We start from the raw sequence: 17,174 nt of genomic DNA on the forward strand, positions 1-17,174 counted from the left end.
AGTGCTGCAGTGTGAGCTGTGTGTGGTCACGCCACACAGTAATAGCAGGATACAGACCCATGTGCTGGGGAAAAATAAAATTTTTACTTAAGCTGCTAAGTATACATGATAGCATAGGCTCTGTCATTATTTTGCATGTGCTCCCATGCTTCTGCCATAGGAGGCAGCAGAACTTGACATGCACAGGTACTCAGATAAGCCATGAACTCGTTCACGTCAGGCCCTGACCGCTCCACCGTGCCGCTGGCGCACCAGGTACGCCTTTGCTCAGGGGGGAGCCCGTGCCGCCGGTGCCTTGCGGCTCCCCTGGGGGGCAGTGCCGGGTGCCTCCCCTCAGCGGGGCACAGCCGTGACAGCCGGAGGTGCTGTGCGCTGCCGAGGAACAGCGGAGGCGCCGCGGGGCTGGCCCGGGACGGGGCCTGTGCGGAGCCAGAGGGGCGCTGGGCCGGGAGCGGCACCGCCCGGGCCTGGCCGCCAGGGGGCGCCGCAGGGCGGCAGCGGCGCGGGGGCGGGAGCGGCGGGGGCGGGGGGCGGCGGCGGCGCGGCCCCGGCTGTCAGCGCCGCCCGAGCCGGGCTGCCAGCGGGCTCCGAGCGGGCTTCGCGCCTGAGCACGCACGGCTGAGCCCCGCGCTGCCATGGAGCCGCAGGCACGCGGTGAGTCTCGTCGGGACAGAGCCCTCCGGGGCGGCGCGGGGGTCCCGTCCCTGCTCCCCGGAGCTGCGCTCACCCCGCGGGGAGGGCCGAGCCGGCGCGGGGACAGCGCGAACTGGGGCGGGCGGCGCCCGGGGCGGGGAGAGCCCCAGGGGAGCGGCGGCCCGGGGCACGGCCGGTGAGAGGAGCGCGGTGAGCGGTGCCCGGGAGCGCTGCCCGGTGCCCGCCGCCGGTGGCAGCCCCAGGCTCGGCCGAGGAGCGCGGCATGACCGGCCCGGCCCGCGGTGCGTCCTCGCCCTGCGCCACATCCTCCATCCCGAGCCGGCATCCCCTTGGCTTTCCTTACGGTTGGGATGTTGGCGGCCGCTTTCTCCTCCTGCTGGCTTCAGGCGTGTCGCGGTCAGTCAGGTAGCTGGCTGACAACTGCGTTAAGTTAGTGCCATCGAGGTTTGTTGTGGTTGAGGTATTTCTGTGTGTCCTGCTCCGCTGGCGTCCCCCTCCCGCGGTGGGGCTGCAGGCGCTGCCTCCCGAGGACAAGCGGGACGGTGCGAGCCGGAGCCGGCATCGCCACCCCTGTCCTGGAGGCAGCCGGAGAGCTGCATCATCTAGATCCACCGAGAGCCGCTTAAAATTGGATCCGCTAAAATATTTCTGCCGCTTTGCAAACACGGCATTCATTCACCTAAAGTGAGCATTTTCTATTGCAACAGTTACGGCTTACTTAGCCGTTCATATCTCTCTCTTGATAAAGTTAATTGGCGTCCAAAGAAGAGAACAAACTTTTCGTGCGAGTTACAAGTGATGTTTGGGTCAGCCAAAGAGATTTAGCGCAGACCGGTCTTGCTCACCTTTATAAACTTCCTTCTGTTTTCTAAAGAACCTCATGGCTTTGTGACACAGGACTAAGCAGGTGGTACAAATATTTCTGCAAAATCAGAATGTTTAGGAAACATTTTATGTCATCTGTAAAACACGGAGATGAAATAAGCAAGAGACATATGCTCATTGAAACTAACTGAAAAAATAGGCTTCCTAATTCCTAATAAGATAGTTAAAATCTGCCTTAAACAAATACACTTAAAAGAGGCAATGCTGGCTGCAAATGCATTTGTACGTGAAGGAATACAGTGGGAAATTTGAGTTCATTATGCTTGTGAATGAAAGCCTTTCTGGCAAGTGTTGTGCATGTGCTGTCCCAATGGATGCATGGCTGAAGCATCCAACAAATAGATCTGTGGCTCAGTTCTTGGGATTTTTAGAAGTCAGTATTAGGTCTACAGCATAAGACTGTTATTTAAAGTAATTTTCTTTCTTCATCTGTATAGCTACTATGATGGAGCTCCTGTTCACTAAACAGGACCTCCACATGATACAGAATTTGGATAATTTCTTGTTTTGTAGAGCTGATGGAAAACAGTATCAGATTCTAGTTAGCTGGATAGCGATGTATGTACATGTGAATCTTTTGCCTTCTCTGACTAGTAAGATGAGTAAACACACATGCTCTCAGTGTGTGTTAAAAATTTAGGTCAATAAATGTGTTTTGCTAATGTATATTTAGGTCAGCAGCTCTGTTACTTCCCGAAGTCTTGAATGAATTCTTCTTCTGGATGACTATTGGCTAGTGAGAGAATGTAAAATTTTACCTGTATTCAATTCTTGACTCACTTTTTTCTTTGGTTTCTCACCTGTGTGTTTTATTTCTACAGTCTCTCAAAACAGTCTCTCATTACTAAGAAAAAAAAAATGAGTATTGCTTTGATAAACTAGCAGTACAATCCAAGATTTTTTTGGTAGGTATTTGCATGCCAGCAAACCTTTGTTTTTACCTTCCCTTTCCTTCTAGATTTAATTTAGTGCATGCTACTGCAGTTATGGAGCCTTGCTGGCAAAAAGAATCCAACCTGTATGTGTCTAATGCTGTCAGATTCAGTTAAGTACATCTAAGCACTGGCCAGAAGTCTGAATTTTTCAATCCTAGTTACACATTTTGCAGAGAACATTTATAGCACTTCACTAACAAAACAGTAACAATTTCCTTGAAAGACTGCTTTACTTCCAATATCTCCTTAAGCAGCAGGAGAAATGTGTATACATTTGAATGAGTTTATTAATTGCTTCTAAAGAACTTTCAGATGCCCACAGAGAAATGAATCCTGAATGCTTTGTTCCAGTGTGCTCTGCTGGGATATTGTATTCCAACTGAAAAGATAAAGAAAAAGCTATGTATTTAAAAGCATAATTGTGTTGTTTGTGCCATTTTACATTGTCCTTCAGGCAGGCTATGCCTGAGTAGAGCAATTTTATGTTCAAAAAATGCATGCAAGTATAAAAATCAAATTTCTTCAGAACAGAAAAATAATTTTTGTCAGTATTTTTACATGGCAGCATGAGTTACTTTCACGAGTCTTAATGCAACTGTGGACAAAAGAAAAGTATTATGTGTAAATGTATCAAGGTACTGGGCAGAGGTTACAGCTACATCCCATGAGTTTTTGGGTGGTTCAAGGCACAATGTAGTATCTGTCCATGCCCCAAGGACTGTGAAAATTAACTGCTCTGACACTTACTTTAAAGTAGTAGAGAGAGTTCATGGAGTGAAACAGAATTACTGTTATACTTAAACATATTGAATGTGTCTGGCACCATTCATGTGGATGAACTAGACAAGACAGTCAATCAGACAGAGGGTAATAGTAATTAATGTTAAAATTATTTTCAAAAGAAATGGACACATGTTCCATGTAAACAAATTCATATGTGTAAAAAAAATATTACTTTATATAAACTTTAAGTCTCTGGCTGTTTTTCTCTTTAATTACTTTTTGTTTATAATGGAAGAGCTGATCCGGGAACACACCAGCTAGGCTTGTACTAGGTGCTAAAATTTCATATGAGCATATTTGTTTTCCTTCCTGTGGCTGCCAGTCATTTCTCAAGTGAAAAGTTTGGAAATCTGAAGAACAGTGTTTCTCTTTGAAAGGGAGGAAGATCCAAGCTGTGTATTTGCCTCTCATCATACTCATTCTACTCCAGATCCAGATTAACTGACTATCTCGTGTAGTCCTGCTTTCCCATTTAAAACTGTGAATGTCCTGTAATGATGACTGTGCCATGGGTGTCTTGCTCTGTCTCTCATCTGAGAATCCCATGTGACTTTAACACTGGACCTTTGCTCATTACACATTTCTCTCTTTTTGCAATAATTCTCCATTTCTTCATGCATCCAGACATGGTTGTACCCTCTTTCCCTGTCACATCCTCTCTTGATTCTTACTCTGATAAAAAGCTTTGATGTGCAGCTTTCCACTCCCTTTTTACCTACATAGGTAGCTCAGCCAGCTGCTCACACTCCTGGCCTCCCAAGGGGTTTTTGCCCCCCCCCAGTCAAAAACCCTGTCCTGGCAATTCTGCTTAGAGCTGTTCCTGACAGGTGTTCTGCACCCTCAGTCAGTTATTCGGTGTAGCCATAATAGCTTGCAGTGGCTACACTCACCCCTGTCAGAGAGCTGTGCAGAGAGCTGTGCTTAGTTCAGATGTTGGATGACTCCTTCTTGAGGCCTTGTCTTGTAGTCTTGCAGCACCTCTTCTTCCCACTGCTGTGTGCAGCTGGCACACTCCTTCTGGGATCCTCAAGCCAGGTGCATCTGTCCTGTGTAACAGAGCAGAGCAGCAGCACCTTGGCATGTGCATTTGAGTGGAGCTTGTGATCAGAGGAATATCATTGGAAGTCACAGCATTAGCCCAGTGCCCTCTCCCTGCCACAGTGGCACCTCCATCTGTGGCACCTGCCACTCAGGTGGTCTGAGATCTCCATGGTGGGAGGCAGTGGTGAGGAGGATTTGTGTTACCTTGATACAGTGTACAAGACTTGCCAAAATGGCATTGGCAGCTTGGTCAGCATTCTCTCTCCTTGCTAGCTACTCGTGTGGTTACTAATCCAGGTAGGAATCTGGATAGAGTCAGTCTTGCAGTGGGAAGGTGGGGATAGAGAACACACGGTGATGCTGCCTCATTGTAGCAGCAGTGCTGTAGCCATCAACAAAAGCAGTGTCATGCTGGAGAGGGCAGCATCTTCCCTATCCTCATGTTTGAGTCTGGTGCTCTACCAAGGAGCACTGACTGTTTTGATCTACGTTGTTCACCTCCTCCCTAAGGGCAGAGTACAACTAGTGGTTTGGAGCTGATTTAGTGTAACTGTTTTATGAGAAATGCCTGTGCTTTTTGAGGCATCAGGATTCACTCTAGTTATCCACGGTTTGTGCTGTCTCTGTACTGCCTTCTAGAGCTCAGCAGTGCCCCACTATGGAAAGCAGGAGAGAGGACTTTGCAAAGGGGCAGGAGGATATCGGAGTAATTGAACCAGCCAGTGATAACCTGCTTATTTCACTGCACGATGGAACTTTCAGTTGCTGTGTTAATAAGAGCACATGTAGAGGAGGTCAAGTGAAAAAGGCAGGGTTGTAATTTATGATAGGATTCTTAAATATTTAACAGCAGTGCACAAAGCTCAGAATAATAGCTCTTTCATGCTTTTCATAGCACAAGGAGAGAAAATGCATGTGTGGAATGAGTTATGTAGTATATCAGGTTTTAAGTAAGTAAATGTCTGAAATCGAATGCAATGATTCTCTTACATTTTTGTACCTGTATTGTTTTCAGCTGCAAGACTCTTGTCACAGGTTGAAATTCAGTTTGCTGAGGCTGAGAAAATTTGAGTGGCTTCATGCTACAGCTGAGAACTGAAAATAGTGTACTGTGGGATTCAGAAATGAGGTATAAAAGAGCGACCTCATCTAAAATCTAGGGCCAATCTTACAAGTGTTTTTTTCACAGTTTTGCAGTCATGAGGACATAAAATGTAGAGCATGCTAAAACAAAGACGTCTAACCCAAAATCATGTTTTAAAATTCTTGCTCTATTTTTTATTCCTGTGTCTTATTTTCACAGGTCTGATGGTATGAGCCCTAGAAAGCAGCACAAGTATAATCTGAGTCTGATCTCTGTACTAAAGTGCATTAGTGGAAAGATGAGTATGCTGATGCTGTCCTGACATGCCTCACTGACTAGTACAGTAGAGAAATGCATGGAACTTTTGAGGTGCTTTGCTTAAGCTATGTGCTGCTTGAAGCACATGGCACAGCCTTGACTGAAGATTGCAGAGGGTTTGAAGGAATGTTGCCATATTAAAAAATTTATGTATCAATTGGTAGCTTGTTTTAGCGCAATCCTGGAATTTGGATTTAGAAAGAATGTACTCAACCCTTGACTCAGAAAGTGTTTTCAGGGCAGAATGAATTCTTGCTTTCTAATTATAAAATACCTCTTGAGGTAATAAAAATGAGATGTGGGCAGGCTAGTTTTATCTGATTTTATTCGTACCTCATAGAAATGCACAGTTGCAATGCCAAATTTTATATATGTAGTATGTTATAGTCATATCATTGCTGTCTAAACTTGGCCTTTTGGCTAAACCCATCTTGTATGAGAAATGGTGAGAAGAGACTGACAAATATGGATTTTAGTATCGTGTCACATTGACCTTCTTCAAAACCCTTCAAAATTATATAAGTGTATTTGTTTCATTCTTTAGGACAGAGGTAATATTACTTAGCCATCTTTGAGGTCCATGGATCAAAATCATATCTATCATGATTATACTTGTGCATCCATGATGTGGTTAAGTGTTGCAGGTGAGTAATTGCAAACCACATATTTAGCAAGTGCTTGTATTGTACTTTAGCAGTGAATCTCCCTTTTCTTTCTCTTGTGCTGTCTCTCAGTCCCTCTTTCACTCCGTACAAAGAAATAGATTGGCAGTACTGAGGATCTTGTTGCAAATGTTCTTATTGAAAAGTGTAAAACAATTGAAAGAATGCAACAACTACAAAGTGATACTTCCTGAAGTGCCATCCTACGGTGATGAAAAAGTCTTGCAGTGTCTTCAATTTTCTCTCTCCTGCTTGGGTACATTTTACCTTTTCTGTGCTTTTAGGATTTAAAATGGCTGGATGATAAAAAGGGCTCCAAAAAGGCTGCTCTGGTTAATTAATTAATTCTGTGTAAGATTTCTTGAACTTTTTGATCCTTTGTTACTTATTCCAGCAAAATGTCATTGTGCATATATTAATGGCATGTGGTTAATGGCATGATGAAGTGAAGAACCCACTATTGGATCCCCAAGCAGACAAGAAAGATTCCACTGCAAATAGTTGCATAAAACACTAGGAATTTCTGTATTCTCTTCACATTACCTGTCATGTTTTCTTATGTAAGCTGATTGTTGAAAAATATCTCATGATTGTAGGTAAAGCCCCTACAATCTTTAGCAACCAAAGTCTTTAGCAACCAAATAATAATATAGCAGTAAAATTTATAAAGATGTGTTTACAGAGAAAAGTCTTTAGCAACCAAATAATAATACAGCAGTAAAATTTATAAAGATATATTTACAGAGAAAAGGAAAAGTCATGGTTATGTGTGTGTATCCTGATAAAATAGCTTCTCTCATTTAGTCTGCTCTCCAACTAATGGGCTTTCAGATGCTTAGGAACTATGTAGCTAGGGATCCAGTTCTTGGATTTTTGTTTTACATTTTTGCATTTCTAGTCACTGAAGGAGAATCCAGGGAGCTCAGAGAACTGGGCTGGGGTTATAAAGAAGAGAAGGAGGTCTAGTGACTTGTGTCATTTCCAAAAATGGAAGGCAATTATATGTCCTGAGCTGTCAGTTCCTTCTGGAGCAAGAAGGGCTGTCAGGAAGAATGCATACTTCTGGGGCTTTTTTTGTTGGTCTTCTAGGGTTTGGTTTCTGTAGAGTTGTCCTGCTTTCACCACTAATGTACTTTAGCCAGCAATTATCCTTGCTGTCCACCAAGAACATAATAAAAGTACACAGAAACTAGAACACCCGTGGTGCTTTAGGCAGAGAGAGACCTAAAGCTACATTTGGAAAATACTTTTGATATTCATACAAGCATGTGAAGTGCCTATAGATATGGTGTTGATTTTCCCAGTGAGAAGTGTTTGCACAAAGTGTTTACATAACAGGCAGTGCAGTTTATTTTCATGTGCTTTCTTGCTGAAAGGGCTACTTTTGTTTGCTGATCAATGAAGTTGCTAGGACCAGATCCTCTCCAATCTATTTCTTTCTCTATTGAAAATCATTCTTTCTGGGATTTTTTGTTGCATTTACACAGTCTGATTTTTCTCTGAGTTTTGCATTAATTTGTGAAACACCCTTCCTCCTTAGTCATTCAAATACATAAGTTGTCTCTATTTTGTACCTGTGCCATGCTTTCAAATTGCCTAATAATAATTGCCTAATAATTAAACTTACTAACATAGAAATCATAAATAAAGCATAATTTAAAACTACATATGATATGAATTTAAAAGGTTGTATGATTTATGTTCTGGAAATATTTATAAATGGTAGCTGAAGGGAGGTAATGCTTTCTATGTTTGCTTCTTCAGTAAAGAGTTAGGTTTTTCTCTGCTCACCTGTTTGTTCAACTGTCTTTTTACTGGTTTCCTCACCAGGAAATTGCCTTGTCACCTGGGTGGGACTAAGGTGATGCAGGTTTGTGGTTACAAAAAAGTGGCTCATCACCCTCTAAAGGTTTTAAAATACTTCTGCATAGTTGCCTCAGAATAATGGTTTTCATTGTGCTTTAGGTGAATTTAGTAGTGATGTGTCATGCTGATATTGACTAAGGCATTTTAGGTGCTTATCTAATTCCTCTTTCTATGTTTCTCACTTGAATTAAAATGTTCTTAAATACACAGAGTAGACTATGGGTCATTCTAAGGTTTTTTGAGGATGATATGGAGAAAATGTGTCTAGTTAGAAGTTCTTCTGAAGGCCTTAGATACTTTATGTTCTTTGTCTGGTGCATACTGGGCTGTTGCAGGCTAAAATTTCATTTAAAAGTGATCAGAGATAGTTGTATTTAAACACGTTCAGATTTTTCTTAGAGACGAGTAAAATATATGTACATTACAGAGTTAGAAGGGCAATTATGCCAGGAACAGAAGATTACCTTGTGCTCAAAGTATTTTAGGTAGATGGCAGCTATTAACTTATTATTGTGGGAGGAGGGAATCAAAGTCATAATCAGAGAGAATGATGTTTGCCATGTCATTACCTAACCAGTGCTGTGCACTATTATGTGCATATGAAGAACCAGTTAAGCCATGTGCTCTTGCAAGAGAAAATCCTTTAGTCATGTAGTGAGATAGGTGGTTCAGAACTCCTGATAGCAAAAAGATGATGGTGAAGAAGGAGCAATTACTTGAATAGCCTGACTGATTAAAAAAAAAAAAAAGGCTGCTGAATAATGTCATTCAGACATTGATATAAACTGAATCACAATGCAGACTTGAAGACTTAAATAAAGACTTTGCAGAGCAAAATAACAGATTTTATCAGGAAACTGGAAGTCAAATACTACAGGTGGAGGAAAAATGTGTTCTCTTGGTTTTAAATTGCTTCAGAAAACAAAGAAACATAATCAGCAATATAGATGAAGCCTGCAGTAAGCACAAGGAATAGAGAAGAGTATGTAATAATAATAGTTTTTACCTATTTAGGAGAGGCTCAAAGATAGGAACCAGATTTAGACCTATATCCAGAATTAGAAGGTTTCTCAGTTGTGTCCAATTCTGCACAGAAATATGGAGCATGGACATGTGTCCTGAGAAGGGAGGGGCAATATTTTGGTCATGGTTATGTGCTGCGCATGGGATTCAAGGATGGGGAGGGTAAGAAGAGAGAAAAAATTTAACAGTTAGGTTGAGTAGGGATGAAGATGTGAATGAAAGCTATTAGCAAAGATGCAAGTATTGGAGTTCTGGTTTATTTCAGAAAAGCACGTTGTGTTATGTCCCTCTTGCAAGAAGTTCCTCAATAAAATATTACTACTTAAGGTGGTAGAAGAGTGAAGAGAAGACAAGGACTGTCTTGTGCTCATTTTCTAGACTTTTTTAAGGTACTGAAGTTAAAATAGGCATTATTTCACACAGTGTGATGTATAAAAATTCTAGATTGGAGATTTGAATTATATTCTTGTCACTTGAGTGTGGTCAAATGCAACCTCAGCAGCATGGCAGCTCATGCCATGCACTTAGCTAAACCCCATCCTTCTCTTGCCCATTGGCTTGCCATTGCCTGTGCCCACAGCAGCTGTCATAGAAGCTCACCCTCTTTGGTTCAGGGCTTATTTTCCCAGCTGATCTTCAAGGAAAAAAGAAAAAAAAGCCCAAATTTTGCCAGTATCAGCTGCCATTTTCTACTCATATTTGAGGATGAATTGGGGACCACAAAGATTGAGGCTGTATGGTGCAGCTGGACGTGCAGTCTCTGTCTCCTGGTCAAATAAATATCCCCTCTTCCTGAAGCATGGTCTTTGTGTCACTAGGATGGCTGCATGGGGCATGCCACCTGTTTCTACACAGATAGCCAGGGCCCTAAACCCCTGGGGCCTCCACTCAGAGCCCCACTAACAAACACATTTCTTTGTAATGGTGTTTTACGTAACACTGAGTAGGCAAAGCCACAACCAAAAACTCTGAAGGCCTTAACATGGAGCTTAATACCAGGAGCAGAATAGTAAGTGCTTCATTTCACACCTCAAAATGCTGGCAAAAAAGCTTGTGGGAAAAACAAGTAAAACTTGGTGGTGGACAGGCCCAGATGGATGGTGCTATTCGGACTGAGAAGTGTTTTTTGTGGCCTGTGTGCAGAGAATTACTGTTACACTAATTCCAGATTCCAGGCTTATCAGAGCAAACCACTGCAACAAGACATCCTGGCTGAAAAGCAGTGTATCTGCAGGAGGTGGTGTGGCACTCAAGCGAGCTGTTTGTCAGTATATTTAGAGTATTTCCTTTAAAAAATAAAAAATTGTCTCATCTTGGATAGAGGGCCTGTGCAACAGAACATGGCTGTTGTCTCTATTAGAATGTATTGTTTTCAAATAATATTCATATAAATGAGCTTTGTTTTTATTTGTTTTAAATAAATTGTGTTGCAGGTAGATGCATCCAAGAGTAGGTCAAGTTTATTTAGGGAAGACTAGGGGAAGTTTCCACTGTCATATGACACAGCCCCCCCTCCCCACTCCCTCCACCCTGTTAGGGAGGCAGAAGTGCACTAGTGCAAAGTAGCTAGTCTTAATTATGAAGGGATTAAGGGGTGAAGCAGGTGGTCCTTAAAAAGGGGGGGCTGGGAGGGAGACATGACACAAGACATGTCTGCTCTGAGAAGTGTTTGATTTTGGTGGCCATGAGCTTTTACATAATGTAACATAAAAAATTAAGAAAAACTCTGGGAAAAGGAACTGTACCTTTCTCCCAACTTAGGGAGTGGTGGCAACTCTGGGGCCTCCAACTTAAGAAAGGTATGGAGGGCCATAGCAATAATGAGAGAGCTGGAGAATCTTTTCTACAAGAACTGGTTGAGAGAGTTAGTGTTGTTCAGCTTGGAGAAGAAAAGGCTTTGAGGAGACCTTACAGCACCTTCCAATACCCAAAGGGGTCTACAAGAGAACTGGAGGGACTTCTTTCAAGGGTGTGTAGTGGCAGGACAAGGGGAAAAGGCTTTAAACTGTCAGAGTAGGTTTAGATTTAATACCACAAAGAAATTATTTACAGTGAGGGTGGTGAGACAAAAGAACAGGCTGCCCAGAGAAGTTGTGGATGCCCCATCCTTGGAAGTGCTCAAGGCCTGCTTGGATGGGGCTTTGAGCAGCCTGGTCTAATGGAGGGTGTCCCTGCCCATGGCAGGTGGTTGGAACTAGGTGATCTTTTAGGTCCCTTCCAACTCAAACTATTCTGTGATTTATTGTTGCTAATTTGTAATTATGCTGCCTGCAAAGCTTAGTCACAGATCACGGATATTTTAGCTAAACAGTATGCAATAAGGCAGTCCTGGTCCTTTAAAACTGTGATCTTTACTTTCCCAGTATGAGAGATTGATCGCAGAGGGGAAAGATCGTTTGTCCCTTTTCTCCCAGCACTCCTAAATGTGAACTTTTGTATATGTAACAATGTGGAGACATTTATTCTGTATTAAAACAATGGAAATAATTAATTATAGGCTGAAGAGGATACAGAATCTGTCATGTACCCAAGTATAATTGTTTCTTATGTATTTTTCCTAGCACATTTACAGGACCAAAAGTGACACATCTGTCTTACATGTTGAAATAGCTGAAAGGGGGTGTGAGAAAAGCAGGCAACCTACTGGCTCCAGCATGATTTTGCTCATTTTAAATTACACTTTTAAAGATCTTGTTAGTTATGTGTTTTGTGATCTAAAGGACACAAAATATGACTACATGAAGAATTTATTTTGCAATTAAAAAATATAATTTTAGTACTTCTTGCAGTACAGATACATTGTTATAAGTTAATTGAGGAGGCTTTTGAGTTTAATTATACTGCAGTTAGATTGCTGTCTAATTATATTCTTTTGCACCTGGCTTTAGAAAAGTACAATAAACTGATTCATTCTTAGGAGGGAAAGGTTATTAAATCCTGCCATTAAGTTTCAGTGATTTTGATTCAGTGAAGCAGATGCATGATCTTAATTATACAATTGATGGTATTGCCGTCACTTCTACCAGCTGAGGATGGGACCCCAGGTGCCTCTCTGTTCAGAGATGAGAAAAATGTACTGTCATGTATTTTTAGTATGAAAGGGTGGGTTTAAGAAATGTGACTGATAACTTCCACCTCTGACTGCCAGCATTTCCATGTCATAGTTCTTATCTTCCCCTACACTGCTTTTTCTCTAGTTTGATTATATATGCATTATTCCTTCATTTGCTTTGTGCTTTGTGTTACAGTTTCTAGAGTACCTTATTTGTAGAGAACAATTCCCTTTGGTGATGCAGTGTTATCCACTTTCTCATTCCCTATTATTCCATTGTGACTTCATCTTTTTCCTTCTTTTTCCCTGTTCTTCCTAAAGAAAAAGAGATGAAAACTCTTCTACTTGAGGCATTTTTTTCTTACCATTGACTTCACAGAAAGTTGTGCAGCATCATCAATAGAAAGCACAGAAAGTGGTACAGTGCTGTCATTACTTTCAGTTTGACATAACAGAAGGAACCTTCTACTGTCTTCAAACTATTACATTTCACAATAATTGCTTTGTTTTTCCACAGCTACAGCTTGAAAATATTACCCTTGTCTTGTCCAGACATTCAGGATTATTATTCTATACAAAGAGATCTTGCTATAGGGTAAAATGTGCAAGATCATCCTTGCATTCCTGGACATTTCAGGAAGGAAGATCAGATATTTTGCTTGGAAGATTAGTTCCCAGGTTGAAACCTTAGGTTGAAGTAAGTGATATGTATTTTTTTAACTGTTATTGCTATTCTCAATTTTATCCATTTTGTTTCCATGTTTGGCATGATTATCAAACTCCTTATCAGTGTATATGGTTTCTTGGTGCAGTGGTCAAGCTGTTGTGTCTCTTTTCTGCCAGTTTTTTGTGTGTAGATTATCTCTTTTCACTGGCATAGATTAGCAGCTGTGTCAGTGGTTTCTGGGGGAAAAAGAAGGTAGAGACATCCTCCAGGTATGATTAATTTATTTTTTTATACTAAAACAGAGAAAAGAATCAGCACAGTACAACTAGCTGTTTATCCAGGCGTTCCAAATAAAAGTTTTCCTTCATTTGGAAATCTGCCAATCTATCTCATAGCTATGGATAGATTTTCTTACTGGGTTTGCAAGAAGGCAAAGTTTTAACAAAGTCAGTAATAAGCTGCTTCAGGACAACCAGGGACACCTACTCTGAGATTTTAGACTACATCCTAGAGCTCTTGAATACCCAAAAGCTTTACTCTCTCCCTATCCTTGACACTACTGCCAGCCTAAAGCTCAGGGAGAGAGGGAATGAAGACACTTGCACATCCATCTCTCTCTTTGAAGGAATATACTCAGAGCAAAATGAAGACTGAACCCACATGGTTGCAGAAAGTAGAACCTACATATTTCTGTTATGTTTACATTTTTAGTCTACATCACCTGTGCATCTTGAGTATTTCCCTCTCTTAGCCAAGGTGAATCCAGCCTCTGAGTTTGTTTTTCAATCATAACTTCAAAATCAACCTTATATTTTCAGTTCTAAGTCATTTAGGAGAGTGGCAGGCTGTATGTAATTGTTAGGCTCAAGCCTAAGCAAGTTCAAGACAAATTCGGACTTCTGGTCCACAGTTAGAACCAGACACAGAAGGGTTCTTCTGATCTTCCTTCAGGAGTTTGTTTTCTAGATGAATTAAATGATAACATATTTTCCTATTTTGATGTTCCAATAATAACTTTGTAGTGGAAAAAATGGTATGGAAATCCTTGCAACTTCTGATAGCTTTTTCAGATCAATTTAGTTATTTAGTACATGCTTCTAGTCCCCCTTGTCTCCCCCTTAATCTCAATATCTGGCATTAGGACTACATTATAAAGAAGATCAAAGACACTAATGCAGTGTCTGGACAGTTCCTTTGTTCTACTTACCATTTCATCCCTTTGAAGACTTAATTGCAATTTAAATTTGTGAACAAGTGTTTTCCAAATTTAAATAAGGAACTCTAATGACATGGCAGAAGAAGCTGTAGCAAGTCATTTTGCTTACTAGAAGGGTTGTGTAATTTGTTTTCTCACTATTGATGTGAATGCTAGATAAGGTAGATACGGTTTTTTAATTGGTTGGAAAACAAAAAAGCAGAGCAGTAAAAGCACTTCAATTCTTAATGCTTTGTTAACACAAAGGATCATCTATATATTTCCTTGAATGAATGTTAAAAAATGTACACAAACAGAAATTTGATGGTTCTTACCTTAATTTTGCTGTCATTATGGTTAATTCAACAAACATCAGTGCCTATAGTGTGAGTTTTTCCTTTTGTTGTTTTTTTTTGGGGGGGGGGGTTGGGGTTGTTTTTCTTTTTTAAACAGTCAACATGCAAGAAATAGTCTGATATGTACTACTCTAGAACATGGGTCTGAGATGAATACTGAGAAAATACATAAAAAGCACTAACTAAAACATCTTTCTGTAGTTAATCTTTAGATACCTGAGTAAGTAAAAAAAATCTGTCATGGATTTTACCATTGTATTATTTGGTTATTTTAAATTTTGTAGAATAGTTACAGATCTTCTAGATTCTAAGTGGCATATTAAATTTGTCATCCCTACAATCTTACTGGCAAACATATGCACAGGTATTGATCAATGCTGAAACAGTTTCTTGCATTAAATCAGATTTAACAGCAGACTGTAGAATTAGGTCACTAGTCTTAGCCACAGCTACCATGAACTTTGGGGGAAAATCAAAAATGTCCATTTCAGCACACTGGAACTACTTGCATGGCTGTTGTATTTTTTTTGTCGTATGAATCTTGCAGAAGAACACAATAAATGGGCTTCCCCAGCTATTCACCTCCTCCTACTTCTTTCTATATAAGTCTCCTAATACAAAGGATTTTCTGCTCATTTGTTTCAACCTGGGTCCTTCTGTATGACTTGCAGTTCCTATTTGCTGATAATCCTATACTTTTAATGTTTCATTCATATTTTATCTAATGATATATGTGACAGTAAGTACTAAAACCTTCTTTAAACTAGAAGCCAAACAGTGTTTTGCATTGATTAGAACCAATTTTATGATTTCCCACACTTTATGGGGGCGGGGTTTTTTGTTATTTTGAAGTAACATATGTCCAGAAAATCACTAGTTTGCCTGTTTGTGGAGGATAAATGAGTTACACACGAGCATATTATTAGTGTAATTTGCTGTAGCAACAGGAGATTGTATGAGACTATAGAAACCTGCAGTTTTGTCTCCAGCAATCCTACACCACAAGACAAGGCTGTCTGGAAGAGATAATGAGGGAAGTGGGCTGGGTCTTGCATCTGCCTCTGGGCAGAGTCTTGTGACAGCATATCCCAGAGCTTATTGTTGATTAATTGATTAAGCTCTGGATTGAGCTTCATTGCAAATGGAGAAGTGGAGAGAAGGGGATACGTAATGAAAACTCCTTAGTTGACCATGGAGAATGAGGGAGGGGAAGTTCAAGGAACATGTTCTAAGACAGCTTCTATTCCATTGATGCCTCTTTTGTGATTTTTTTTTTTTAGTATAATAGAGCTGCTTATAATAATGTAATAGTATAATAGGGCAAGCACAGCAACTGAATTTAAATTCAATTAAGTTAATCTGTATAAGACATAGTAGGAGAAGAAAACAGATGTTAGTTAGTGGTAGTGTCTAGGCTGTATCCTCATGCCTTACCTGTTAGGGGCCTGCTTGAATGAAACTTGGAAAACCTGTGCTTTAGATCAATATGTGGAGGTCAATGCCCAAAGTACTGTGCTGTTAGTAAAGGACATAAGAGATACAGGACATCACCAAAGCCACAGGTTCTTGTAAATGGCTGGTAAAGTACTGGATGGGCTCCTAATTCATTCAGGGAAGCTTATAACACCTATACTACAAAGTAAAGCAAAAGTTATTCAACCACCCAACAACTGAATTGTTCTTCTAAAAGGATGGAAAGTTAATTTCCAATTCCACACCTGGATATTTGTGCAATTCTGAATTAATAGCAGCTTTGCATCTGAACAATTAATGACAATTTAATCACAATTCCAGATTTTCCAGATCTGACCACAGCTGGAAGCAAGGCATGATCTTCAGTATTTCTGGGAGGAGTAGGTAAGAGGAAAGGAAATGCAACTTGAAGGCAATTTTTTTTTCCTGCTACCAATGACCTCATGTTAATCTTGAAAACAACTCAGCTACTTGTACAACTCCCTTCCCAGAGTGATCAAGCCTTCATGGCTCATAACTAATACCTATGCATCTTTAAGCAAAAATACTGTCTTTCCCCAGAGCAGTTCCTGTGTGTTATCAGGTTATGTAGCTGGGCAGGAGAGGAAAATGCCTCAGTCTTCTTCAATTCTGAGAGGAGACCTCATACAGTCTACAACTTCTTCATGAGGGAAGTGTAGAGACTGACACTGATTTCTTCTCTCATGACCAGTGGGCAGCACCTGAGAGAACAGCCTGAAGCTGTTTCAAGGGAGGGGAGGTTTAACTTAGATATTAAGGAAAAGTTTTTCACCCAGAGGGTGGTCGGACACTGAAGAGGTTTCCCAGGAAAGTGGTCACAGCTCTAAGCCTGACAGTGCTTGGGCACTCTGAAACACAGTATGATTCTAGGGCTTGGCCTGTGCAGGGTCAGAAGCTGGGCTTTGATGATCCCTGTCTCTTCCAACTCAGAATATTCTATGATTCTATGCTTCTAATCCATGGCCAGCCAGGACTTTGAAGCTGTATGAGATGAGAGCTTGTAGGTGGGCTTACATCCCTTCAGTTGTACTGGAGGGTGCTAGGCTGCTCCATCTCCTGCATGGTCAGGGAATCACAGAACTTCCTTCAGTCTGGAGACCAAAGTGTGAGACATGACAGTATCTAGAGAGAGAAACCAGTGACTGGGAGAAATATTCTG

General features: G+C 41.0%; 1 protein-coding gene across 4 annotated transcripts in view; it reads left to right on the top strand.

The window, feature by feature from the left end:
* The first annotated feature begins 236 nt into the window (after nt 1-236).
* TPD52L1 (TPD52 like 1) overlaps nt 237-17,174 on the top strand; it is a 50,788-nt gene continuing 33,850 nt past the window's right edge. For 2 of the 4 annotated variants that reach the window (XM_054629463.2, XM_077175250.1), the window contains exon 1: nt 517-654. In XM_054629463.2, coding sequence (XP_054485438.1) covers nt 636-654 — 19 coding nt within the window. In that variant the 5' untranslated portion in view covers nt 517-635. Of the gene's footprint in view, nt 256-516; nt 655-16,315; nt 16,379-17,174 lie in introns of those variants that run through there. The other 2 variants (XM_077175251.1, XM_054629466.2) reach the window with 2 other exon arrangements.

This window comes from Agelaius phoeniceus, chromosome 3, assembly GCF_051311805.1.
Source record: "Agelaius phoeniceus isolate bAgePho1 chromosome 3, bAgePho1.hap1, whole genome shotgun sequence".
Lineage (NCBI taxonomy): Eukaryota > Metazoa > Chordata > Aves > Passeriformes > Icteridae > Agelaius > Agelaius phoeniceus.